The sequence below is a fragment of the Vipera berus genome, assembly GCF_964194415.1.
Source record: "Vipera berus genome assembly, chromosome: 9".
Taxonomy (NCBI): domain Eukaryota; kingdom Metazoa; phylum Chordata; class Lepidosauria; order Squamata; family Viperidae; genus Vipera; species Vipera berus.
In genome coordinates this window covers 13,582,716-13,607,513 of record NC_138212.1, presented here as the reverse complement: position 1 = coordinate 13,607,513, position 24,798 = coordinate 13,582,716, and the positions used below count along the sequence as shown (strand labels likewise).

Sequence of the window (24,798 nt, the reverse complement as noted above, 5' to 3'; positions counted from 1 at the left end):
GTTCGCACCACTTAGGCAGAACACCGGTAGCTAATTTTTTGTTGCCCAGGCCCAGAATGGACTTCTGGAAGTGGGATCCACACAGAGAACCGGTTGTTCACATATTTGAATTCCACCCAAAAGTAATGTTTCTGTTCGCAACAATGAATTTTTGCAGGGCATCTGAGTGGGCTACTTTCTCACTGGTGAAAACTTTACTTGTCTGCTTCCTATGTTTATGTTAGTTCTCACCCTTTCCTGAATGAGTCAGGCAAAATAGGTCTTCCAAGTGCAAAGAAGTATAGCAGCTTTGTTATTTTGCATCTTCCCCTCATAGTAACCATTCAGCTGTTTAAATCAACAAGCAATACCACATGTTGGAATATTTAGAATTTGTTTCATCCTGTAAGTCTCGTTTTATAGGCTGCACCATTTTGGTAGTGAAAGAGTCTGGCAACACTACTTAAATAAATTTCAAGAACACATTAATGATACCTCACTTCTTTATATCAATATTATTGATGCCAAATGACATTTTTATACACATGAGTCAAATTTTATTTCCTAATGGAGCCAGAAGCAACCACTAGAGCACTGTGCAAAACCTTTATTTACTAAAAAACGGAGAGCATTCTATTCCTTTCTCAGATGCCATCCATTAAATTATCTTTCTCCGACCTAGTGTGTTCTCCAGTTTTGTTGGAATTACAACTCTCAGAATGTCTAGCTATTAAATTAGTCCCTTTGTATGAGACAAAGGGGGTGACTTTGCAACATTCATTGTTTAAATATAATTTTATTTGTTTTTTTAAAAAAACACCACCAAGCACAGTAGGAATCAAAATACCCTCAGATGCAATAACAGCCCCCCCCCCAAACTTTGCATTCCCAGTCTAGGCAACCCCTTGGTTCAATTGAGACGGGAGAAAAGAAAAGAGAACGAAATTAAACTACAGGAAAAACAGCAAGATTTTCTGAAAATTTCAACGGAGGAACTGTCATATTCCCTAAATCAACAATGTCTCACAATCCGAGTTCTGGTGGGTTATTTACAATGAAGAGTGCATATTTTAAGGACCAGGAGAATTACATGAGAACAATCAAATCTGAATTCTAAATGAGGAAACGAATGGCAAGTCACTGACAGATCGTCTGTTGGATGAATAAGCCTGACAGGCAGAAGATCTCTTTTATTCTGGAAAGGAAAATGCAGAGGTCAGTTCTTATTTGACAAGGGCAAGGGGAGAGCAGAATGGTCAAGGGAAAAGATATGTGCAAAAAGCTGTAACTGCTTCATCACTTCTGTTCACATCTGAAGCAGAGATCAACATTGTCAAAATGCACCAACAGTCACCTTAAAGCAAGTTTACAGCAGGATCAACCTTGGAAAATGGCAAGAGAAATCAAGTATTCCTTGGAAGGCATAGTTGATGATGACTTGCATCAGACTCCATTATCCATCACTTCTGAACTGTTCTCTGGTGAGGCTGACTTAAAGTCTCACTGCTTCTGGGAATTCGCAAGGTCCACGTTTCTCAGCAATAAACTTTAAGCAGAGGGGCCCCAGAGGAATCTGTCTCTGTATCTTGAAAAGAAGAACCTCTACTTAATGGGGATCCTGCAGGGGACGGAACAGAGTTATACATATAAGAAATAAAAGCTAAGATAAGACATACTGAAAAGATAAGATGGAACAATATTTTGTAACCACGGCTGCATATAAAATTTCCCCCCAATAAAAATCTCTCTGTTTTGTGAATAATTTGAAAACTGTATTGATTTGCATAAAACTCTTTTTAAAATCTAGAATGTGAAGATGACTGTTGTAGAATGGACATCTGGCACTGCCATAATTTTTAGCTGCTCTCCTCCTCCCTCCAAAATAGGACAGGAAGCACTGGAAATGGATAAATATGAACTGTTGATTTTGGGATTCACTGATTAAAATGGATTGCTTATGAGAAAGAGGGAACTAAAATATGGAATTTGCCAGGGTACAGATGCTAACTATCAGTTTTATAAGTGCCAAAAAAGAGGTCAGAAATGGCTTCCTTAAATATCTTTTCTTCCTTTTTTTCTTTGCTTTTTGCTGACCTTCACTTTTCCCCATTCTTTTAATTTTTTTCTTTTTTCTATGTGTTTGTAACTTTTTGATCTTATGTAAAATTCTGTTTAAATAATACACACACGCATGCACACACAATAGGACAGGAAGCCACTCATGCAAGTGGAAAAAAAAAATTCAAACAGTGCAAATTCCAACAAATGTAAACAGTCGAAATAATGGACAAGAAAAATACACAGTGCCTTCCTTGATTTCTGTTATTCTGGCAATGAAATCCACGTGCTACATTCAAGAACTGTGTGATGCTTAGAAAATGGCTCTGCTTGTTTTTATTTAAAAGAAAAGTCTTTCTCGGCATTTTTGAAATCCCATTTCGTGCTTGTCAAAAGAAAGAACACGAAAGCCTTAGAAACTCTAAGACCTTGAACCAGATTCCATTAACCTTCCATTGAACATTTGTAAGAGGCTCTCTGTAGCCATAAGAGTGGGATGGATGCATGCTTTAAAACTGGAAAGATGAAAAGCTCACATTCTCAGCCAAATTTAACAGCACTGCAGTTATGGATACCCAGCCCTGTTTAAACCTGCCCCAATAGTCCATGCTAAACCAAAGAAATTCACCCAGCCATTCCCATGTCCAGCTGAGAAGGTGTAGCTCAACCAAGCCATTATAGAAATATGTAGATGTCTTTGAATTGATCTCAATTCCTGGGAAGTACATGAAGACATCCCTGGGATTCCCTTGGGAACAGTAGAAAAATAGTTTTTCCCCTTTATCATGATTAAGTGTCCTTCAAACCTAGTTAAGGAGCACTGTTGATGCAGCATAAGGTGCTTCAACTCTCCAAAGAGGCAGCAGGTAAAAACAGCCACCTGGGATGGAGGCTTTTTTTCAAAAGCAGGACTGGGCAAAATATTTACTGCTTGATAAAACACAGTTAAAACGACTGCTTCAATAATTACTAGAATCTTTTCTTCTTCATATATTTTGCCCTTTATCAAGGGAAATGAGTTAAAAAAAAATAGATTCATGTTTTTTATTATTTTTTCCTTATTTTTATCTCTCTTTTTAAAAAAACAACAAAACAAAATCCTCTGCTTATCTTCTGACTGCGCTAGATTGTAGCTGAAGGTGAATGACAAGATCACTTTTCTGTTTACTGGAGTGAAGAAACATGGTTGGTGTGTGTGTGTGTGTGTTAAAAGTAGGCTTTTGATGAGGACTGTGATCTGACTTCAATATGAATGCGCAAAGTGAATTTGGAAGTTTAGAATTAGGTAAGGTTTGAACCCTGTTCTTTATGGTCACTCTGCTTTATTTCTCACCTAACTTCATTGAGTTGGCTTCAGGACTGTAGTAAAAGTAAAGACCCTGCACTGCCGAGGCATTCTCTCAATTATTTTAAAGGGGAAAATATACTTATGAAAAGGTATACAGTAACATGGAAACCCTTCAGTGTCCCAGGCAAGCAATGAGCCCTCTTAGAAATAAGCAGCCATGAGGGCTAGATTCTTCTTTTTAGTAAAATCTGAAGGATGATTTACTTCCCACTTGATACAATAGAGTCTCCATTAAAGGCCAGAGCTCACATCCCATAATTATACTCATTTATTCTTATGACCACCCTCCCCCTTCCCTCTAATTTTTTGGTTATCAGGCACTGGATAACGGAGTTCAGAAATTGGAGAATTTCAGATGGCATTAAAAAGCCAAGACAAGTTCCTAGCCCTTAAGGCTCTGTTATGCCTTAAAAAACCTCAGAAGCCAGCAGAACCTGAAGCACCCAAGGACAAAATGTTCATACCTTGAATACCATTTGCCTCTCTCCATGGCTATCAGGAAAAGAATAATGTTACGTTTTATGTATATATATATATATATATATATATTACAAACTATGTTATATTTATTTATTTATGTATATGGGCACTTGCTCATGGTTATTAAGACCCAGTATTAGAATAGTTCAAATGGATTTATGGTAATTCATTCTTGAGTGGCTTACTTTGCTTTAAGTGAACAGGCAAATCCTAATCAACCAAGATTTCAAAACTAGTATTTTTGCAGCTACAGGTGGTCCTTAATTTATGACCATCTGTCTGATAACTGTTCAAATTTTTGACAATGCTGAAAGAAGTGATTTACAGCCAGTCCTCACACTTATGACATTGCATTGTCCCCTATGGTCACATGATGAAAACTCGGGCATTTGCCAACTGGCCTGTTTAAGATGGTTCCAGGATCCTGTGATCACATGATGTCTGTATATGAGCTTCCCAGGGGGATTCTGGCAAGCAAAGTCAGTGAGGGAAGCTGGATTTGTTTAATGATCCCATGATTTGCTTAACAACCACAGCAAAAAGGGGATCTCAGAGTACTGAAGTGGTTCCATTGTTAATCAAATGTGGGTTTTTTTGTATGTATGTTTAATATGAGTATGTTTGAAATGTGTTTTTATCCTTTGTTTACTGTGCACTGCCTAGAGTCACTTCTTGTGAGATTGGCAGTCATATATATTTGATAAATAAATAAGCTAGTAAACTCGTCCAGAGCAGTTTTCTTTAGGGCAAAATTTCCATAGTTTTCTGTATCATTTAAATTAAACCATTTGCCTACATGGGTGCTTTATTCTCAGTTGCAATATACTTCGTATATTGTATAATAATATTTGTATAATGTTTGTATTATTTTAATTTTTTTTTGCTGCCTTGAGTCACTTGGTAATATAGAACATCATAAATACCCATTATGCCTGTGCTATTTTAGAATGAGGACCTAACTTTAAAAAGTGGCTCAAAAATATTCTTGGCACAGAATTGTGTAAATTTCGGTATCAGAAAGCAGTAAATCCCAGCACAAGTAGTACAGCCAAAGCAATGTTCGGAATAACATTAATGGGAAATTGTTCATGACCCCTCCATGTCTAAAGAGGTCTGAAAAAGCCACTTTTTTATGGCTTTCCTAAATATCAACAAGGGACGCGGTGGCTCAGTGGCTTAGGACACTGAGCTTGTCGATCAGAAGGTCGGCAGTTTGGCGGGTCGAATCCCGAGTGCCACGTAACAGAGTGAGCACCTGTTACTCATCCCAGCTTCTGCCAACCTAGCAGTTCGAAAGCATGTAAAAATGCAAGTAGAAAAATAGGGACCACTCCAGTGGGAAGGTAACAGCGTTCCGTGCGCCTTTGGCGTCTAGTCATGCCGGCCACATGACCATGGAGACGTCCTCGGACAAGCGCTGGCTCTTCGGTTTTGAAACGGAGATGAGCACCGGCCCCTAGAGTTGGAAACGACTAGCACGCATGTGCGGGGGAACCTTTACCTTTAAATATCAACAGGTTGGGGTAGCATAATTTTTTCGGGTGTCTATGTACTATTTCAAAGGGGATTGTGGCTGAGACTGTGGTTCCCTGAAGATGACGTTCCTTAAAAAAAGAGATTTAGGATATGTCCCCTTTCCCAAATCTTATTAGACAGCCAGATGCCACTGAAAGAAAGAGAGATATTCAAGACCTAAACTTTGAAAGACTTTAAAGGGGGCAAGTGATACTTTGAACTGCTCCTGGAAGAAAACTGGCGACCAGCACAGTTCCTAAAGCAGAGATGTTACACAGGAAAACCTGTACACCACTGCTGCATTCTGGACCTCCTGAAGCTTCTGGATGGTCTTCAAGGGCAGCTCCATTAAGCGAGTCCAAGCGAGAGTGACAAAGCATGAATGATTGTGAGCATGGCCATAAATAAATTGAAAATTCAAGGCCCACTCACATACTTTCTCTCTTGTATATCAGAAGTTTCACGTGACATACAAGAAGTGTGAGGGAATTCTACAGTAGTGGTCAAAATTGTGAAAACCATTTGGGAAAAGTGTATTTTTGAGGTTTGATGGGTAATAACACCACTTTTGTTTTGGAGTAGTACCATAAAATTATATATCAATGGAAAGATAATTAAATCAAAAATGTAACGTAACAAAGTTTGTTCAATTATCTGTACTGTATTCTATGAAAAGTTATAGCCAAATAAGCAGAAAAGGGAAACACAACTTGCTTAGGTCAATATTAGGTAGCTTTCCTTCATCTGATTGTAGCCAATGAACACGAGTGTTTAGGGAGCCAATCAGGTGTCATCTTGTTTTGGCAATGAGCCAATCAGTTCACAGTAGGATTCAGTTATTGATGTCATGAATTGAAGCTGAGAGGAGGACATTTCAGTGTGTTATGTGATAGCTATCAAGTTGGTTGGGTTTTTTTGTGTTCTTTCATTTAGTGAGCTTGTAAAACGTAATAAAATTAAAGTAATGGTGCAAAGAGTTGACGGGTTGCCCAGAAAGCGATGTAAAATAGTATTATCAAGTGAACAAGGCTACAGTTATAAAGAAATTAGAAGAAAAATTGGTGGAAACTTAACCAAAGGTGGCATTTCTACTGTACATTTTTCCCAAAAGGTTTCCACAATTTTGGCCACAACTTTATATTGGAGCAAGTGAAAATCTATCCAAGTTTGATGAGGCATCTCATTTTTCTGAGCTCCTTGTTATAAAGGGATCCACAGAGTATCCATACTGAAGGGTCATATGGATGCATGAACAAAACACATACTGAAGTCAATGGCAAAGCCATCAGACTTTATCCTTTAGCCTTGCATGTGTCATAGAAACAAAGAGCTAGCAATTAGACCTTGTCATCCAATTCCTTACTCAGTTTAGGGAACTAAATCAAAGTATTCCTGCCAAATGTCTTTCCAGGCTATGCTTAAATATACTGTATTCAACAGACAGAGCATAGCATTTTCATAGATAATTGGTTCCACCTTTGACCTAATTAGCAATGTTGAACTATCTCTAGTATTCCATTTATAACTGTTTCATCCAAGTGGGGTTAGTTAGAGAAAGGGAGAGAGGGTGGAAGGGAGGGAATTGTTCCTTGTATGGCTCAGATTGTAGGGCCCTTGGTGATCTCTGAGCTTGGTGGTTTTCTTGCAGACCAAACTAGATAACATCATCAATGCACTGATGATGTTACCTAGTTTGGTAATGAAACGTCTGCAAGAAAACCACCCCACCTTGAGTTATAAATATTCTCTTCTATGGCTCAAATCTTTTGGAATTACAACACATCTGGATCACCAGAAGGGTATTCAATTCATGACAGCCAATACCCATAGATCTGCATGGATGCTCAGCATGGGTGCTACAATGTAAGGCTGTGCAAAGCTACTCAAGGGGAGCCTCACTTTGACAATGCTTTGAGGTGCTTCATGAAGCAACATGGGCCTTCACTTTTACAGAGCAAACAGAACTGTCCCATTACTTCACTTTCTCCCAAGTGAGCTCCAGGAAGCACTAGCAAAGGATTTTGTGCATATAATGCTGGATGTGCCAGAGGAGACCTCAAAAGCAACATAAAATGCATTAGGAATTTAAGTAGGGTTACTCCCACATCTAGAGTAGCTGAATGAAAGTCACCTTGTACAGTACTGGTCAGAGAAATAATTGCATGAGGTGGAGGAGAGGAAGCAGCCCACCAGGGCATAGATTCTCCTTGTGACAAGTAATTCTGTACAACTAAAGACAGTTGGGGCTTCCTTCTAAATCCAGAAAGACACAGTCTCATTCTCCCAATACACATTATTACTGCACTATTTTTTTTAGAGAGAGCCAGTGTGATGTAGTGATTAAAGCACTGATCTAGCAACAGGGAGACCAGGAATTCTAGTCCTGCCTTAGGCATGAAGCTAGCTGGGTGATTTTGGGCCAGTCACTACTCTCAATCCTAGGAAGAAGCAGGCAATGGCAAACCACTTTTGAAATCTTGCCAAGAAAAGTGCAGGGACTTGTCCAGGCAGTCACCGGGAGTCAACAATCACTTGAAGGCCCAGTCAATTGATCCAGTATAAATCAGTGCAATAACCTGGTAGAAACTTGTTAGTTCTTCCTTACAGTTGGTCAAATTGCAGATGTCTGAAAGTTCTCCCATAGCCCCATTTCTTTTGGAAAAGCAACAATGCCCAAACAGTCATAAGCTCCCAAATCCCAAGCAAAGCCCTCCAATACCCTAAAATATGTCAAGAAAAATCACCTGCTGTGTTGTAGGCACCTTGCCTCATGTTTCTGGCTTGCACATCTGCTGTAGTTTCTATCGATATCTGAACAGGTAGATCTGAAAGGTAGTGAGCAGAAAGGTTGACGTTTGAATAGACGCCCAAGTCAGATGGGTCACGTTACGTATCTTTGGATTCACCCAAGAGGGTCAATGTGGGCAAAAAAGTTGGATCAGTTATGTGTATCAGACAGGGCACGCTTTGCAGAGAGCAACAGACAGTTCTTTGCTCCCTGAACTGCTCAAGATCAGGATGCAGAGAAGAAAGTGTTGATCTCTGAAGCAGCCAAAGGAGAGGGCAGTATCCTGCAGTGCCACAGGTTTGAGCTTTTATCGAACAGAGGAGGTTTAATTTCACAGAAAAATAGGCCATTCCATTTTAAAAGAGGAATCCCAGACTGAGAGAAAGGCTTGGACACCAGATGGGACGGCAAAAGATGTATAAAAATCTTCATTTAGGGACTGCCCCATTTAGGGGTTATTCACACAGCACTGATTAAAAAGCAACTTTGCAACCAATCCTCACACATTTACAATTTCCTAAAGCAAAGGGAAGCTGAAGTAAGATCACAAGCACAGTTGTGGCTTGGCTCAGGTGACTGCTTTGATTAGTGACTGAGTTGCCAGTCCCGACTGCTGTTGCTAAACACACACAGACTACTGGTAACAATGACATTAAAACATCTGCTGGTGCAATTTAGTTCCCAACTGAAGCCCAAGTATGTTTTTGCAAAAGGATATTTCTTCTCAGAGCAAAAAATACATCTGCAGCTTCAAATGCCATTTCCTTCCTTTCAATTATTATGTTTCATAGAGCCATAAAGGGACCTTTTCTTAGACAACCCCCACCCCACCCCCCAAAATCACTGTTTTACCTTGGAGCTTAGTTTATGACTCTCTTGGTTGTTCTGGGAGGAAAATGGGCTGCTCTGGAAAGAAACGTTCCAGTCAGTCTGTTGGACCTCCTCTGAGAACATTCTAGGTCTTGTATAGGAGGATCCTGAGGGAGGTGAGTGGCCTACAGTGTCCCAGTTCTCTGTTGCCAAACTGCCAAACACCCCACTCCCACTCTAGTATGGAGTCTAGGTTTCCATGGCTATTTCTGTTTAGGGTACCAGAGCGAAGAGAACCTTGTTTTTCTTTGTTTTGTCATGGGAATGAGGGCCTCGTGAAAGATCTTCCTCGAGATCCTTATTCCCATTTGTGCATCCCCCTGCCATGATTTGTCCTACGTTGGGACCTTAATATCACCTCCTCTCAGTACTGCCATCACCAGTGTCAACGCTGCTAACATCTAATGTTATTGCTTGACAAAAGATGAAGAAGTAGCCGTTTCATATGTTAAACTTGTGTATTGCTTTAAGACTAGTGTATTGCTTTAGTTTAAAGTTAGGAGGGGGGATGAGTAGGAATGCACTTTCAAGGCTATCTCTCTCTCTAAGAAGATAAGGTTTTGGCGGGTCTTCTAACGGAAGGGAAACTGATTCTTTAAATTAATTGGAGAATATGATTAATGACAAAATTAGAAAGGTGGAGAATTGTGTTTTAATATATTGTGCAAGAGGGCGGAGATTTCAGATTCCAGCTTCCTTCAAGCAAGCATTTGCCGGTGTATTAGGCTAATAAAGGACTTTTAAGGTAAACAATGCCTCAGAGTCACTTGAAAAGCTCATACGTCGGAAACTTAACAACTACTGCTTCTCTGAACAGCCATTTTGATCCATGATGACAGTGCCTGGTCCCAGGCAGCCTGTGCCAGCTCCTACCTGGGCACCGTAGCCTATGGGCTGTGCCCCAGGGGTGAAAAAAAGAGGACAATAGTTGCAATTGCACTAAGGCAGCCAGGGAAACAGCTGCTGCTGTTCAGAAGTGTTGCTGTTCTCTTAGGCTGTATTTTGCATTCCAGGGGAGCAAGTGATAATTCCTTTGAATGCGTGCAAAATGCTTGTTGCAGAAAAGAACAGCCTTCTACTGAGATGACTGCCCACTAGGATTTGAGGCAGTATGCCTTAATCACCTATGTCTATGTGTAAGCTAGGCAGACCTAAGACACATTCTGTGAACGGTGATGCATGCAGGGTAACAAATGGCCCCACATTTGTAGGGTGCTCTTTTCAGTGAGAAAACAGCACCCTACTCCCAGCTACTCTGGGTGTGATAATGTGGAGGGCCACATGATCAGCCTCACCCCTAAAGTCATGTGCTCCCTTTTGTTGTTGTTAGTTGCGAAGTCGTGTCCGACCCATCGCGACCCCATGGACAACGTTCCTCCAGGCCTTCCTGTCCCTTTAGCCTCTCTCAAAATGGTACCCTACAAATAAATAAATCTCGAAAATGGTAACCTATAATTTCCCCATCAGTTAGGTTGATTGGGTCCAATGGAAGTTGTAGCTTAGCACACCTGAAGGATGCCACTTCTAGTGGAAGGCTATGCAGAGACGTTTTTCTATTCCTATGCCTTAGAGAGATTTGATTGAAGCAGAAGAGAAAGACATAGATGTGTTTCACATATAGCACATACAGATAGTCCTCGACTTATGGCCACAATTGAGTCCAAAATTTCTGTTGCTGAGACAGCTATTAAGTGAGTTTTGCCCCATTTTACCACCTTTCTTGCCACAGTTGTTAAGTTAGGAACACAGTTGTTAAGTGAAACTTGCTTCCCCATTGACTTTGATTGTCAGAAGGTCATAAATGATAATCATACAACCCTGGGGCATTGCCACCATCATAAATATGAGTCAGTTGCCAAGCATCTGAATTTTGATCATGTGGCCATGGGCATGCTGCAATGGTCATAAGTGTGAGAAAGTCACTTTTTTCAGGTCCATTGTAACTTTGAATGGTCACTAAACCAACTGTTGTAAGTCGAGGACTACCTGTACTCATACTGCATTCCAAATTATGGTGTCTTTGGTTTGCCACCATGTTCTACCCCAAAACGGAAGTTCATACATACCTTCTTCACTAGTGAGGACAGATGCCAGCATAGTCTCATTGCCGCTATGAAGGGGGTTGCCTCGGCTTGTGATCTCCCCTGAACTTGGGAGATTTGGGGCAGGGACACGGGGTCGGACCCTGCTTTTGCGTGTGCTAATGCGTATGATGCCCCGGACCAGCCTGCATTCGGCATCCTGCTCATCCAAATTGTAGTCCTGAGTAATGCTGTTGATGAGGTCTGAGATCTTATTGGTCTTCTCCAGGAAGACCGTGTCGGAGGTACACTTGGCCAACTCATCGATCTGGTGGACACTGAAAAGCTCGGTGAGTTTCCTGAAGATGAGGCCGTCAATCTCCCTACTGGACATGGAGCTGTTCAGCTCACCAAACTCAAGATCGGACTCATGGAAGGAATAATGTTCCTCAGAGCTTCGGTGGCTCGTAGGGGCAGGCTGCTTCTCAATGTTGGGTTGAGGGAACCTATCTGGCAAAGGTTCCTTGTAACATGAATCAGAGTCTGTGGCAGAGCTAGGGTTCCGGTTTGGATAAAGTGGGACCGGGACACCTTTCAATTTCACATCAGGGTAGCTAAAACTGCTTCCCATCGTACCCTTCCCAGTTCGGCTACCGTTCTTTTCATTGGGGGAGCTGTTGGCCGGACTGTTAGTTGAACGGCCATTGCACTCCTGGTTCTTCCCATCCTCTGTCAGGGTACTGTTGTATGAGATGCTGGCTCGACAGTCCTTGAAGCAGCTCCCACAGGTTATGAGGCAGCAGAAGATGGCTTTGGAGGTGTTCCACACCTGGGAAAGACTGGGACAGTTTGGGGGCGGGGGGCTTTCTGCAGGTCTAGGGATGAAAGTATTTGTCTCTCCTTCCCCTCCGTGGGAATCTTTGGAATCAGCTTTGTAGGCTCTTCTGTCACGCCTGGGCCGGCGAATGTATTTAAGCTCTGGGGTAGAGCTGTTAAAGACTTCCAGGCCAATATCACTTGTCTTAGGAGAACTGGCCCTCTGTGGGACTGCGACATCCTGAGGAGGCCGATGGAGATGGCTTATGTTTTGGCAATGCCCTTGTTTCTTTCCCAGCATGACTCACCACCCCTAAAAGACCTGATAGAAAAACACAAGAGAGAATTATCCCACATATGATCAGATCAGAGCTACCCAAATTGGATGTAATAAAGATCTTTATCTCTCCTTCTAAGACAGACATGTCAAACACAAGGCCCGGGGGGCCAGATCCAGCCCGCGAAGTGGTTTCGTGCGGCCCACAAAGCCATCCTGGAAACAGTGAGGGAACGGCCCCCACTGCCTTGGCACTAGCCCCGGTCCCATCTCCTTCTGCCAGAGACCCTCAGATCTGTCCCACTCCTGCCCAGGCCCCCATAGGCACCCTTGATGCCAATGATGTAGAGATGGCCACGCCCACCCAGTAGGCCATACACACTCTAGCCACGCCCACCCAGGCCATACCCACCCAGCCCTCTGAGGGCAACCGCAATGCTGATGTGGCCCTCAGTGCAATTGAGTTTGACTCCCCTGATGTAAGAGATAAGCCTTCCCTCTGACATGCAAGCCTTTTCTACAGGTAGTTCTCCGTTTACAATCATGACTGGGACCAGAATTTCAGTTGCTGAGCAAAGGGGCTGTTAAGTGAGCGACACTCAATTTTATGAACGTTCTTGCCACAGTTGTTAAGCAAATCACTGGAGACGTCATGTGGCCCAGTTCCAAACTAGTCATGGCCCGGTAGTGGGCCACGGCCCAGGGGTTGGGGGCCCCTGTCTTAGCCCACAGAAAGAGGAAGGATGTGGGAAGCATCTCAGAAGGGACCTCCTCTCGTTTTCCAGAGAGTAACTTTTGCAAGGTTATGTTAATGCGACCTTACAAAAAAGATATACTTAGTCCTCCTGGTTGTCGTCCTTCTCTTGACTATCTCACCAGGTGTTTTACAAGACTCAAAGTATTTCTTCTTTTTCCCCCCTTTTCCTCTTCCCTCTTTCCTCTCCTTCGTGGACACGACAGATGTCCAATCCTCCCTCCCAAGGTCATTCTCACATTCCACTACACCGACTGTACACCTCTTTCCGTTTTCTGAGTTCTTTTACCTTTTGCTTTGCCTTCTTATGATACCACGGAGGATCTAAGGAGCTGCTTCCTCCATGACAGAAGACCCTGTGTTTGCAGAGGAAAACAAAGAGTTAATAACAGAATTAAACCATATAATGATTTGGCAGATAGGCTCTGACCCGGCACAGTTTCTATCTGGAGACAAACCAAAAGTTATTCACAGAAAAATATCAATTAGTTAAGAGAGATTCAAGAAGAAAATTGCTGCAAGCAAAGCATCAAACTGGAATAATTTGTGGCTTCAAACCAAGCAGAGGTCACTTTCTTACACCCCCCCACGCCCCCACCCCCAGTGTAAAGCTTAAAAAAGTAGTCACTCTCACAAGGATGACCTGCCTACTGCCAGTAAAAAAAAGAGAGAGAATAAATTAAGTAAATGAGGTATTTGCTTCCCTTTTATGGCAGCCAGAATCATCTGCCTAAAGCAGTTTCCTCACCCTATTAAATGGGAGAGCTGGCCACACGGTGGAAACCATAAAAAAAACACAACAACCCAAGAAAGGAATTCACTAATCATAAAGCCAGCAATCCCTATCTGCTTTTCCAAAGAATTTCAGGTTGCTGATGTCAGAGATCCTAACCAAATGTTGCCATTTGAGATGTTGAGAAGGGGGTGAAACGGCCAATTTTTGTAATATTATATTGATTTAAAACAGGGGTCTTCAAACCTGGCCCTTTTATGACTTGTGGACTTCAACTCCCAGAATTCCTCAGCCAGGCACGCTGGCTGAGGAATTCTGGGAGTTGAAGTCCACAAGTCATAAAAGGGCCAGGTTTGAAGATCCCCGATTTAAAGCAATGGCCATCAGGAATTTTATATTTGGCATGGAGTGCCTTATTCATAGATTATATTTTCTTATGGTTGGGTTTTCTTCTTTTAAAAATGTGGGTGGATAGCAGAAGGTTATTAAGAAATACTGGATTGTTCAGACATAAGCCAATTCTTGGCTTGGGGCTACATGAACAGCTTGTTATGCTTAAGTGCTCCTTCCTCCACTCATGTGCAAAGATTCCACCTCTTGCTTCAGAGTAGCTAGGAAAGTTTTGGGATTTTAAGTAGTATCCTATCTTTTTTTTTTAGTCTTATTTATTCCTTAAGAAAGGTAAAAGCATCGGGTTGGCTTACATGAGAAAAAATAGACTTAAATATTTAAATGTAATTAACTTTGAGAAAATCTTAACCAGTAAGAATGTTTTGAACATTGTGGGAAAAACAAATGTAAACAAGAACTGTAAATAGGATCTATGATGAGACAACCAGAATGACTAGATAGAAAAGGAATCTTATATCGATGTGATTATTATCTGTAGAAATGTTAGAAAACTTTTATACTCAACCATCATTCATTAGAACAACAAGAATTGTATTAACTTAAAGTTGGTAAAAGAGAACATTATGGGAAAAAGAGGAAATCAAGTAAAGTTATTATGTGGATTATAGATTATAGAAATCAACTGTTAGTGAATGTTTCTTAAATGTAAACCCAGACAACACACTGTTTACCAAATATTAAGGTGATTATGTTAAAAAATTGATAAAACGTATTTTTAAAAAAGGAGTTTAGTTAGCAGGGGTAGGCAGTCTTGGCTCTTTTATGACTCGTGGACTTCAACTCCCAGAATTCCTGAGCCAGCCAGCATGGAATTGAAATCCACGAGTCTTAAAAGAGCCAAGGTTGCCTACCCCTGCTCTAGAAGTAGATGCTGAAGAACAACACATGGGGAAGTTTCAAAAATGGAATATAGCTCAAGACAGGTAGTTCTCAACCTATGACTACGACTGGAAACAGAATTTCTGTTGCTAAGCAATGCAACTGTTAAATGAATCAGGCCTGATTTTATGAACTTTTTGCCATGGTTATTAAATGAATCATGCAGTTTTTTTAGTGATTCTAGCTTCCCTCATTGATTTTGCTCGTCAGAAGCCGGCTGAGAATATTACAAATAGTGATTACAACAGTAGCGATGACTCCAGGACACTGCAACTGTTAGTAAATATACACTGGTTGTGAAGCGCCCAAACTTTGATCATGAAACTATAGGGATCCTGTGACGGTTATATGTGTGAGGACCAATCATAAGTCACTTTTTCCAATGCTGTTATAACTTTTTTCACTAAACGAATGGTTGTAACTTGACCTGTAGTAGCAATTCAGACTGATAGCCAAGATCCAGGTCCTCATTTTACCAGCCTCGGAAGGATGGAAGATTGAGTCAACCTTGAGCCCTGTCAGGATCAAACTCCTGCTTGTCGGCAGAGTTTACCTGCAATACTGCATTCTAACCACTGCTCAACCAGGGCTCACTAATGCGATAGCAACACAATAGACAGCATATGCCGGGAACTGTGTATTCTTCTTGCAATTAAGAACATGAAATATATCCTGATCTGTCTTGCTTAATATACTTTTTGGTATTTAGGGAACAGGTAAAGGTAAGTTAGGAAAACAGACCTGGCTTGCAGGACATCCAATCTAACTATGATAAACTGGTGATGTTGAAATGAATAACCAAAAGATGACATATCTTCTTTGTTAAACAAATTGGTCACAGCACATTCCATCTATGTATCCTGGAGAGTTTATGAGGCTACAAGTCAGATACTACAGTAGTATTCAATCTTCCTTCTCTCCCCCCCCTCTCCCACTCTGTGCCTCCCTCCCTCCCTCCCAGTTATGGAATCTCTGATTTCTGACTGCTATTTCCAAATAAACTAAACCCGGTAGAATTTTGAAAAATACTTTCTTAAGAGGGAAGAAAGAGTGCCATTTTTGCAAGACAAATAGGCTATGTTTGCTGTGCTGCCTGGCATCTGGGAAATCTCCCAGGAAGGATTAGTTAGGTCAAAGTTAACAAACCTTTTTGACATAAATTTCAACTTTACAAACAAATGCAGTCAGAATTCTAGCATGCGTTAGTAATAGAGATTTTGGTGCATGAGATGAAATCCTAGGAAAATTTCCTGCAAGGTACTTATAAAAATTATTGCAGGAGTGCAAAACTGAGGAAGAGTGAAGATTTGATCCATTCGCCTCCTTTTAATCACCTCCAACATCTATTGCTCAAGCTACCACCATTGCAGCTATATAAATATATTTTTTACTAAGGTCACCAACTATTGCTCAGGTATATTTTGTCTTGCTTTTCCTGAACTGTGGGCCATACCTCCAAGCACTGTGTGAAAGTGCAACAGAACCTGATTTGGAGGCAGGAAGGGGAGTGCAAGAGAGGTATTTTAAAATATGCTTGTCACTTGGGCATCCAAGGAACCTAGCAGCCTGCAGAACACATACAAACAGAGGCGGCTAAAAAATAATAGTTAAACAAATACCTCTGTAATGTATTGGGCCTGTTTTACTTGAACTGTACCTCATGGGTTTGAATGCTGTTTGAGATTGCTTAATCAGGGAGCTGGGTAATGGTTGCTGGCTCCTCAGATAAGCAGTCTCTAGGACCACCATTGGTTGGCTCTAGGGCGGCAATAGGCTCCTTCAAACCTATTGGCCGCCGCCTAGTGGCCAGAGTATAAATAGCTGCGTAGAAGCCTTGGTTAACAGTTCAGTTCCTGCATTCAATAAAGCATGTTCCTGCCTGAACTCTCTCGCCTCGTCTCCTGCTTGCTGCAAAGAACCCAGTACACAACAACTTCGATCCTCCAAGGGCACATTCAGCACAGGTGCAGGGTTAAGCAAGCATTTAGGCTTAAAAAACTATCAGACCATTGTTGTTGTTAGCTGCGAAGTCGTGTCCGACCCATTGCGACCCTATGGACAACATTCCTCCAGGCCTTCCTGTCTTCTACCATCTTCTGGAGTCCATTTAAGCTCACACCTACTGCTTCAGTGACTCCATCCAGCCACCTCATTCTCTGTCGTCCCCTTCTTCTATTGCCCTCGATCTTTCCCAGCATTAGGCTCTTCTCCAGTGAGTCCTTCCTTCTCATTAGGTGGCCAAAGTATTTGAGTTTTAGCTTCAGGATCTGGCCTTCTAAAGAGCAGTCAGGGTTGATCTCCTCTAGGACTGACCGGTTTGATCTCCTTGCAGTCCAAGGGACTCGCAGGAGTCTTCTCCAGCACCATAGTTCAAAGGCCTCAATTCTTTGGCGCTCAGCCTTTCTTATGGTCCAACTTTCACTGCCATACATTGCAACTGGGAAGACCATAGCCTTGACTATACGCACTTTTGTTGACAGGGTGATGTCTCTGCTTTTTAGTGTGCTGTCTAGATTTGCCATGGCTTTCCTCCCCAGGAGCAAGCGTCTTTTAATTTCTTGGCTACAGTCCCCATCTGCAGTGATCTTGGAGCCCAGGAAAACAAAATCTGTCACTACCTCCATTTCTTCCCCATCTATTTGCCAAGAATTGAGAGGGCCGGATGCCATGATCTTGGTTTTCTTAATGTTAAGTTTCAACCCAAGTTTTGCACTCTCCTTCTTCACCCGCAACAAGAGGCTCTTTAGTTCTTCTTCACTTTCTGCCATTAGAGTGGTATCATCTGCGTATCTTAGGTTGTTGATATTTCTTCCGGCAATCTTAATTCCAACTTTTGATTCATCTAGCCCTGCCTTTCTCATGATGTGCTCTGCATATAAGTTAAATAGGCAGGGCGACAGTATACAGCCTTGCCGGACTCCTTTCCCAATTTTGAACCAATCAGTGGTTCCGTGTCCAGTTCTCACTGTTGCTTCTTGACCCGCATATAGGTTTCTCAAGAGACAAATAAGATGGTCTGGTACACCCATCTCTTTAAGAACTTGCCACAGTTTGTTATGATCCACACAATCAAAGGCTTTAGCATAGTCAATGAAGCAGAAGTAGATGTTTTTCTGGAACTCCCTAGCTTTCTCCATGATCCAGCGTATGTTGGCAATTTGATCTCTAGTTCCTCTGCCTCTTCGAAATCCTGCCTGTACTTCTGGTAGTTCTCGATCCACATACTGCTGAAGTCTAGCTTGTAGGATTTTAAGCATGACTTTACTAGCATGAGAAATGAGTGCAATGGTGCGATAGTTTGAACATTCTTTGGCACTGCCTTTCTTTGGAATTGGAATGTAAACTGATCTTTTCCAATCCTGTGGCCACTGTTGAGTTTTCCAAATTTGCTGGCAAATTGAGTGTAGCACTTTTACTGCACTGTCTTTTAAGATTTTGAATAGCTCAGCTGGAATACTGTCACCTCCACTAGCTTTGTTGTTGCTCAGCTTTTCTAAGGCCCACTTCACCTCACATTCTAGGATGTCTGGCTCGAGGTCAGTGACCACCTCATTGTGATTATCTGGGACGTTAAGCTCATTCTTGTATAGTTCTTCTGTGTAATTTTGCCACCTCTTCTTAATCTCTTCTGCCTCTGTTAGGTCCCTGCCATTTTGGTCCTTTATCATGCCCATTTTTGCATTAAACGTTCCCTTCATCTCTCCAATTTTCTTGAAAAGATCTCTGGTCCTCCCTATTCTATTGTTTTCTTCTATTTCTTTGCACTGTTCATTTAAGAAGGCATTCTTATCTCTTCTAGCTATTCTCTGGAATTCTGCATTCAATTGGGCATATCTATGTTTTTCTCCCTTGCCTTTCGCTTCCCTCCTTTCCTCAGCTATTTGCAAGGCTTCCTCAGACAGCCATTTTGCTTTCTTGCATTTCTTTTTCTTTGGGATGGTTTTGGTTGCTACCTGTTGTACAATGTCGCGAACCTCTGTCCATAGTTCTTCAGGCACTCTGTCTATCAGATCTAATTCCTTAAATCTATTTGTCACCTCTACTGTATATTCAACAGGGATATGATTTAATTCATACCTGAGTGGCCTAGTGCTTTTCCCTACTTTCTTCAGTTTAAGCCTAAACTTTGCGAGGAGAAGCTCATGGTCTGAGCCACAGTCAGCTCCTGGTCTTGTTTTTACCGACTGTATAGAGCTTCTCCATCTTTGGCTGCAGAGCATATAGTCAATCTGATTTCTGTGTTGACCGTCTGGTGATGTCCATGTGTAGAGCCGTCTCTTGGGTTGTTGGAAAAGAGTGTTTGCTATGACCATTGTATTCTCTTGACAAAATTCTATCAGCCTGTGCCCTGCTTCATTTTGTACTCCAAGGCCAAACTTGCCTGTTATTCCAGTTATCTTTTGGCTTCCTACTTTAGCATTCCAATCCCCCATGATGATAAGGACATCATTTTTTGGTGTTACTTCTATAAGGTGCTGTAGGGCTTCATAGAACCGGTCAATTTCATCCTCTTCAGCACTGGTGGTTGGGGCATAGACTTGGACTACTGTGATATTGAATGGTTTGCCTTGGATTCGAACTGAGATCATTCTGTCATTTTGAGGATTGTATCCCAGTATTGATTTCCCTACTCTTTTATTGACTATGAAGGCTACTCCATTTCTTCTGAGGGATTCTTGCCCGCAGTAGTATACCTGATGGTCATCTGAATTAAATTCACCCATTCCTGTCCATTTTAGTTCGCTGATACCTAAGATGTCGATGTTCAGTCTTGTCATCTCTTGTTTGACCACGTCCAGCTTTCCTTGATTCATGGATCTTACATTCCAGGTTCCTATGGAGAAAAAATCTTTACAGCATCGGACTTTCCTTTCACCACCAGACATATCCACAGCTGAGCGTCCTTTCGGCTTTGGCCCAGTCGCTTCATTCTTTCTGGCGCTACTAGTACTAGCCCTCTGCTCTTCCCCAGTAGCATATTGGACGCCTTCCAACCTGAGGGGCTCATCTTCCAGCGTCATATCGTTTTGCCTTTTGGTACTGTCCATAGGGTTTTCATGGCAAAGATACTGGAGTGGGTTGCCATTTCCTTCTCCAGTGGATCACGTTTTGTCAGAACTCTCAGCTATGACCTGTCCGTCTTGGGTGGCCCTGCACGGCATAGCTCATAGCTTCATTGAATTACGCAAGCCCCTTCGCCACGACAAGGCAGTAATCCATGAAGGGGTATCAGACCATACTCTGAAACATTTCCCCATTTTCTAAATAATCTCCAAAACTAGTGATATAACTGCGGGTGACTATGTTCACACAACATGCCAAACTAGACTAAAACAGGTTGGGCAGTTTGGGGATTCAGGGCATTGTGACAACGCAATAAACACAATCTTAGTATGCTATGGGATCCAGGCCATCATGTTAAGTACAGGCAGTCCTAACCATAAACAACCTAGACCATTTGTTTAATGATCTTTCAAAGTTATGACTGTGCTAAAAAAAAGTGACTTACTTACCGGTCCACCCACTTATGACCAAAGTGTTCCTACAGTCACGTGACCCAAATTTGGGTGCCTGGCAACCAGCATCTATTTCTGATGGTTGCAGCATCCCAGGGTCACCCTATCCCCATTTGTGACCATCCCAGGCAGCTTCAGATAAACAAAGTCAATGGGCAAAGTCATATGATTTACTTAGGAATTGTGGCAAACAAGGCCATATAAAATCAGTCATGGTCATATGATGACCCACTTAGTGATGGAAGTTCCAGTTCCAATTGTGGTCGTAAGTTGAGGATTATCTGTAAGGTGTAGCACATTATCTGGACATACCAATTGCATGCTGTTAACTAGGGATTAGGGTTAAGTGTGCTTCCTGAATCTGGCCATTATGCAAGTCTGCAAGCATAAGAGCCAAAGAAGAAAATTTTTGAAGTTAATCCTTTTTATTAGCTTTTAATATAAAATACAAACATACAAAAGTGAATAATAGGAAAAACAGAGGAAGAGAAAAATGTAGAAAAGAAGGTAAAAAGAAAGAAAAGGCATTGACTTCCGACACCCTTTGGTGCAGTAGAATAAGATAGTAACATCAAGCCCCAAAGAAAATGTTTGCAGAGCTGGATGCAGTGAATTAACTGTAATAATTTCAGTCTAGAAATGACTGCTTTGAGACATTTTCACTGCTTTCACAGACATGAAGGACCAGCTGGTTCACTCTTCACCTTCCAGACACACAGAGGCTCCTCGGCATGCCCACTGAATTTCACTTCTATACTAGTGATGGGAGAGCAATCACAATTCAATATGAGGACACCAAGCAAGTGAGCAGATCCAAACAAGCTGTCTGGGCCACGTTCAGCCCTTGCATTCAGCCCCAGGTTTTTCTTTTAATCCTGGATGTTAAATCAGCTAAAGTGACCTGGTTTACACAGGCCAAATTACATACTTGCATACTAAGTCAATAATTATGGTTTGGCAACCACAATGGCTGAATTTCCATGTCATGCTACATCAGATGAAATGATGGCTTAGTGTCAAATGTGAAGCCAGCTTAGGGGGAGGGCTGTCTGTTAGAATAGCCACAATCAGGTTGAGAAGGCCTTAACAAAAATCTCAGCATTTCACACGAAGTCTCAACAAAAACTGGGAGTGTGTACATATGCAATAAGGCTTGGGTGATAGAATAATCTATTAATAAAATCTGAATGTTACCAAACTATTCATGATCAAGGCTTATCTTTCCTTTAGGGATAGTCAACCTCAGCTCTTTTATGATTCATGGACTTCAACTCCCAGAATTCCTGAGTCAACTATGCTGACTCAGGAATTCTGGGAGTTGAAGTCCATGAGAGCCGAGGTTGCCTACCCCTGAGTTAGATGAATGTAAAATTTGCCAGTTTGGCACCAGGCTAGAAACCTGGTTCTAGTCCCACTTTATCCATGAAAGCCACCTGGGTGACGCTGAGCCAATCACCAGAAGACAGGAGTTCTAGTCCTGAAAGCTAGCAGGGTGACTTGGGCCAGTCACACACCAACCCTAACTCTAACCCAACACAGCTTACAGGGTTATTATTGTGGGAACAATAGGAGGAGGAAGCTCCTATTTGGATATGTTTGCCACCTTGAGGTATATGTAAAAGCAGGGGTCTTCAAACTTGGCCCTTTTATGACTTGTGGACTTCCAGAATTCCTCAGCCATGCATGCTGGCCAAGGAATTCTGGGAGTTGAAGTCCACAAGTCATAAAAGGGCCAAGTTTGAAGACCTCTGTAAAAGTAATAAAGGTGGAATACAAACAAATAAACAAAATAAAGTGGGCCAGAATAAAGTCTGTTTGAGAAATGCTGCTCTAGTCCAGTTGACTTCATAGTAAACAATTGCAAATATCAACAGCCAACCAGAGTTTGGGTTATTTTTATGAAGAAACCTTAATAAATCCATGTTTTCTAGGTCATACCAAATATATAACTATTTTATGTTGTAAAGCCACCAAAGGTCATTAGATACAAGATGGGCAGCAAGTAAATTTCATAATAATAAAAGTTTAGTAGAATCATGGATCACACTAAACCATAACATAGTTTGCACAACAGAGTATTGACTGGCAATGGCTTCCAAACTTTTAATAGGAATTAATGTTTTGTAAGCTTTTGCTGTGGACTGGCAGAAGTATTAAAATGTATTTGTTAGATGGCAGAGGTACATTTATTTTCATACTTTGAACTGATAAACAAATTCATGAGTTTTTCCTTCTTGTGGAATAATCGTGTAAATATCTCATTTCTTCATACATAAAAGAAATATGTAAATTAATGTTGGAGGTGCACTGAGAATAACACTTCAAATGGTTGATATAAGGCTTAATTATGTAATATAATGCTTAGTATAGTTAAAAGGTTAAGTCCAAAGCATAACAGCCAAGAACAATAAACCTCTATACTAATATTCCCCATTAGAATGCAAACATGTGAGTTACCAATATTGTGTTGAACAAATCTGAGTTGGCTCACATTTCCAAACCTTCCCCAAATCACCCGAATGAACCATGCCTATTATGTGTCATTTTAACAAATTCCTTGTGGGAATTGCCCCCACCCATCAGCAATTTCCTGTTACTTCCCATCTAATTCCTACTACTACTAACAGAGACACACAACTTTTCCAATAGTAAAGCTTTGTTGTTTCTCAATAATCAGCCATGACCTAATATTTTAGAAGAAATGTCACTTATTTGGGGGCATGTTGTCTTTGTAAATAAAATAAGAAAACAGAATTTGGACTACTTTAATACAGGACTCTGATGAATGGAAAGACAAGATTGAGTAGCTGCTTTACGATTCAGGAAGTCTCTTCTAAATATATGGGTGGGGCGGCGGGGGCGGGGGTCTCTTTACAGTTCAAATAAAGTTCCAGTCACTGGTTAAAAAGAGAGAAAATGGGTGGATCCATATGTTATGAAGTGTTGATCATTTGGCCTGACCTGTAGCATTATAAAGAGCTGGGTGCAGACAGTCTTCCATCAGATTAGCTAAACTTTCAAATCAATAACATTCATTAATCAAACATGCAAATAAAATCCTTCTGAAGAAATGTCCTGAAAGGCACCTCAGCCTTGTGAGAGGGGGGGGGAAGACAACTGGGCAACTTCCAGATTTTTTTGAACTAGAACTCCCACTTCCCCTTGCTGCTGGTCGGGGCTGCTGAGAGTTGAAGTCCAAAACATCTGGACAGGGAAGGGGGGGGGGCGGTGTTTATTTTCCCCTACCAGGACTGAATTGCCAGTCGGGCCATTCCCCTTTTCTTTTCTTTTTTTTTTGGGGGGGGGTGTGTGTGTTAATGAACCGTGCCCGGAGTGGCTGACCTAAATCCCAGCAAACTTTCTACAGGTAAGAATGCAACCTAGCCTATTGATTGGCTAGAAAGTCTGCCGTGGGATCTACCGGACCTTAGGGGGTCTCCACGCGGAATGTAGGGCTTTTGGGGAGCGTGGAGGGGGGCGAGTTCTTGAGTTTTACAGAAGGCAAAACAAAACGCGAGAGGTTACCTGTTCCGCAGCGCCGGCGACCCACGGCGGTGCAAATGTCAAACTTTCGCTGGCCCAGCCCTTCGGAGTTGGCCTGGCCTCCGGTCTCCTCCCCAGAGTCAAGAGGGATCCTCGGGGGCGAAAAAAGACCCGTAGCGACGGAAGAGTCCCCCCAAATTGGGCCGGGGGCGGGAGCGCTGCACAGGCGGAGGAAGGGAGCGAAGCATCCAAGGGGGAAGTGTCACCCCCGGCGTTACCTGGGCCAAGCTTGCCTCGACTTCCTGGCGGAAGGCCTCCAGCCGCTCCGGGGCCCCGGAAGGGGGGGTGGGGGTGGCGAGCTCACCTTTTCCCCACACCGAGGGTCGTCCTTCTTTCCCCCCTCCTGGGAAATCGTTGCCCCCAGCCCCGCCTTGCCATTACCTGCCCAGCCAGGTGAACCGCGTCTGGGCCCCTCCCTCACCTGGGCCACGTGACGCACGATCTGCCTGGAAGGACACGCTTCTCCGGAAGGCAGGCTGGCCCTCTCGGGGATGGGATGCGGGGTGGGGGGGGGAGGAGAAGGGGGGGGGGAAAGCGACGCCACCGACGGCCATGGCGGGCACCCGGTTCTGCTCCTTGCCCTCGGGCCAGCTGACCCTCGCTGGCTCTCAGGTCAGCGAGAAAGCTCAGCGTATCTTGGAGTTAGGGAGCGGTTCCGGAAGGAACTCTGTGCATGCTCCGCGGCACGGGGGAATTTTATCTGATGCGTCGTCTGTCTGCTTCGGAATTCTGGCGGAGACCCCACTCACCTAGGAGAGCCTTGGGAACAGCGCTTGGGGGAATTCTGGAGGACATGCAAACAAACAAACA

The 24,798-nt window shown here is 42.5% G+C and overlaps 1 protein-coding gene across 3 annotated transcripts; it reads right to left on the bottom strand.

Moving 5' to 3' along the window:
* Window positions 1–479: 479 nt before the first annotated feature.
* On the bottom strand, window positions 480–24,401 carry KDF1 (keratinocyte differentiation factor 1). Of its 3 annotated transcripts, none has more exons than XM_081334409.1 (5): window positions 24,207–24,401; window positions 13,196–13,262; window positions 11,105–12,197; window positions 8,125–8,205; window positions 480–1,597 (listed from the first exon to the last, which is right to left on the bottom strand). In XM_081334409.1, the coding sequence occupies exons 3-5, from the start codon at window positions 12,174–12,176 to the stop codon at window positions 1,515–1,517; spliced, it is 1,236 nt and encodes a 411-aa protein (XP_081190535.1). In that variant the 5' UTR covers window positions 12,177–12,197; window positions 13,196–13,262; window positions 24,207–24,401; the 3' UTR covers window positions 480–1,514. The 3 variants fall into 3 exon arrangements, with proteins under 3 accessions (XP_081190535.1, XP_081190536.1, XP_081190537.1); XM_081334410.1 differs by having other exon boundaries at window positions 23,971–24,384; XM_081334411.1 differs by having other exon boundaries at window positions 24,293–24,383.
* Between the last annotated feature and the right edge of the window lie 397 nt (window positions 24,402–24,798).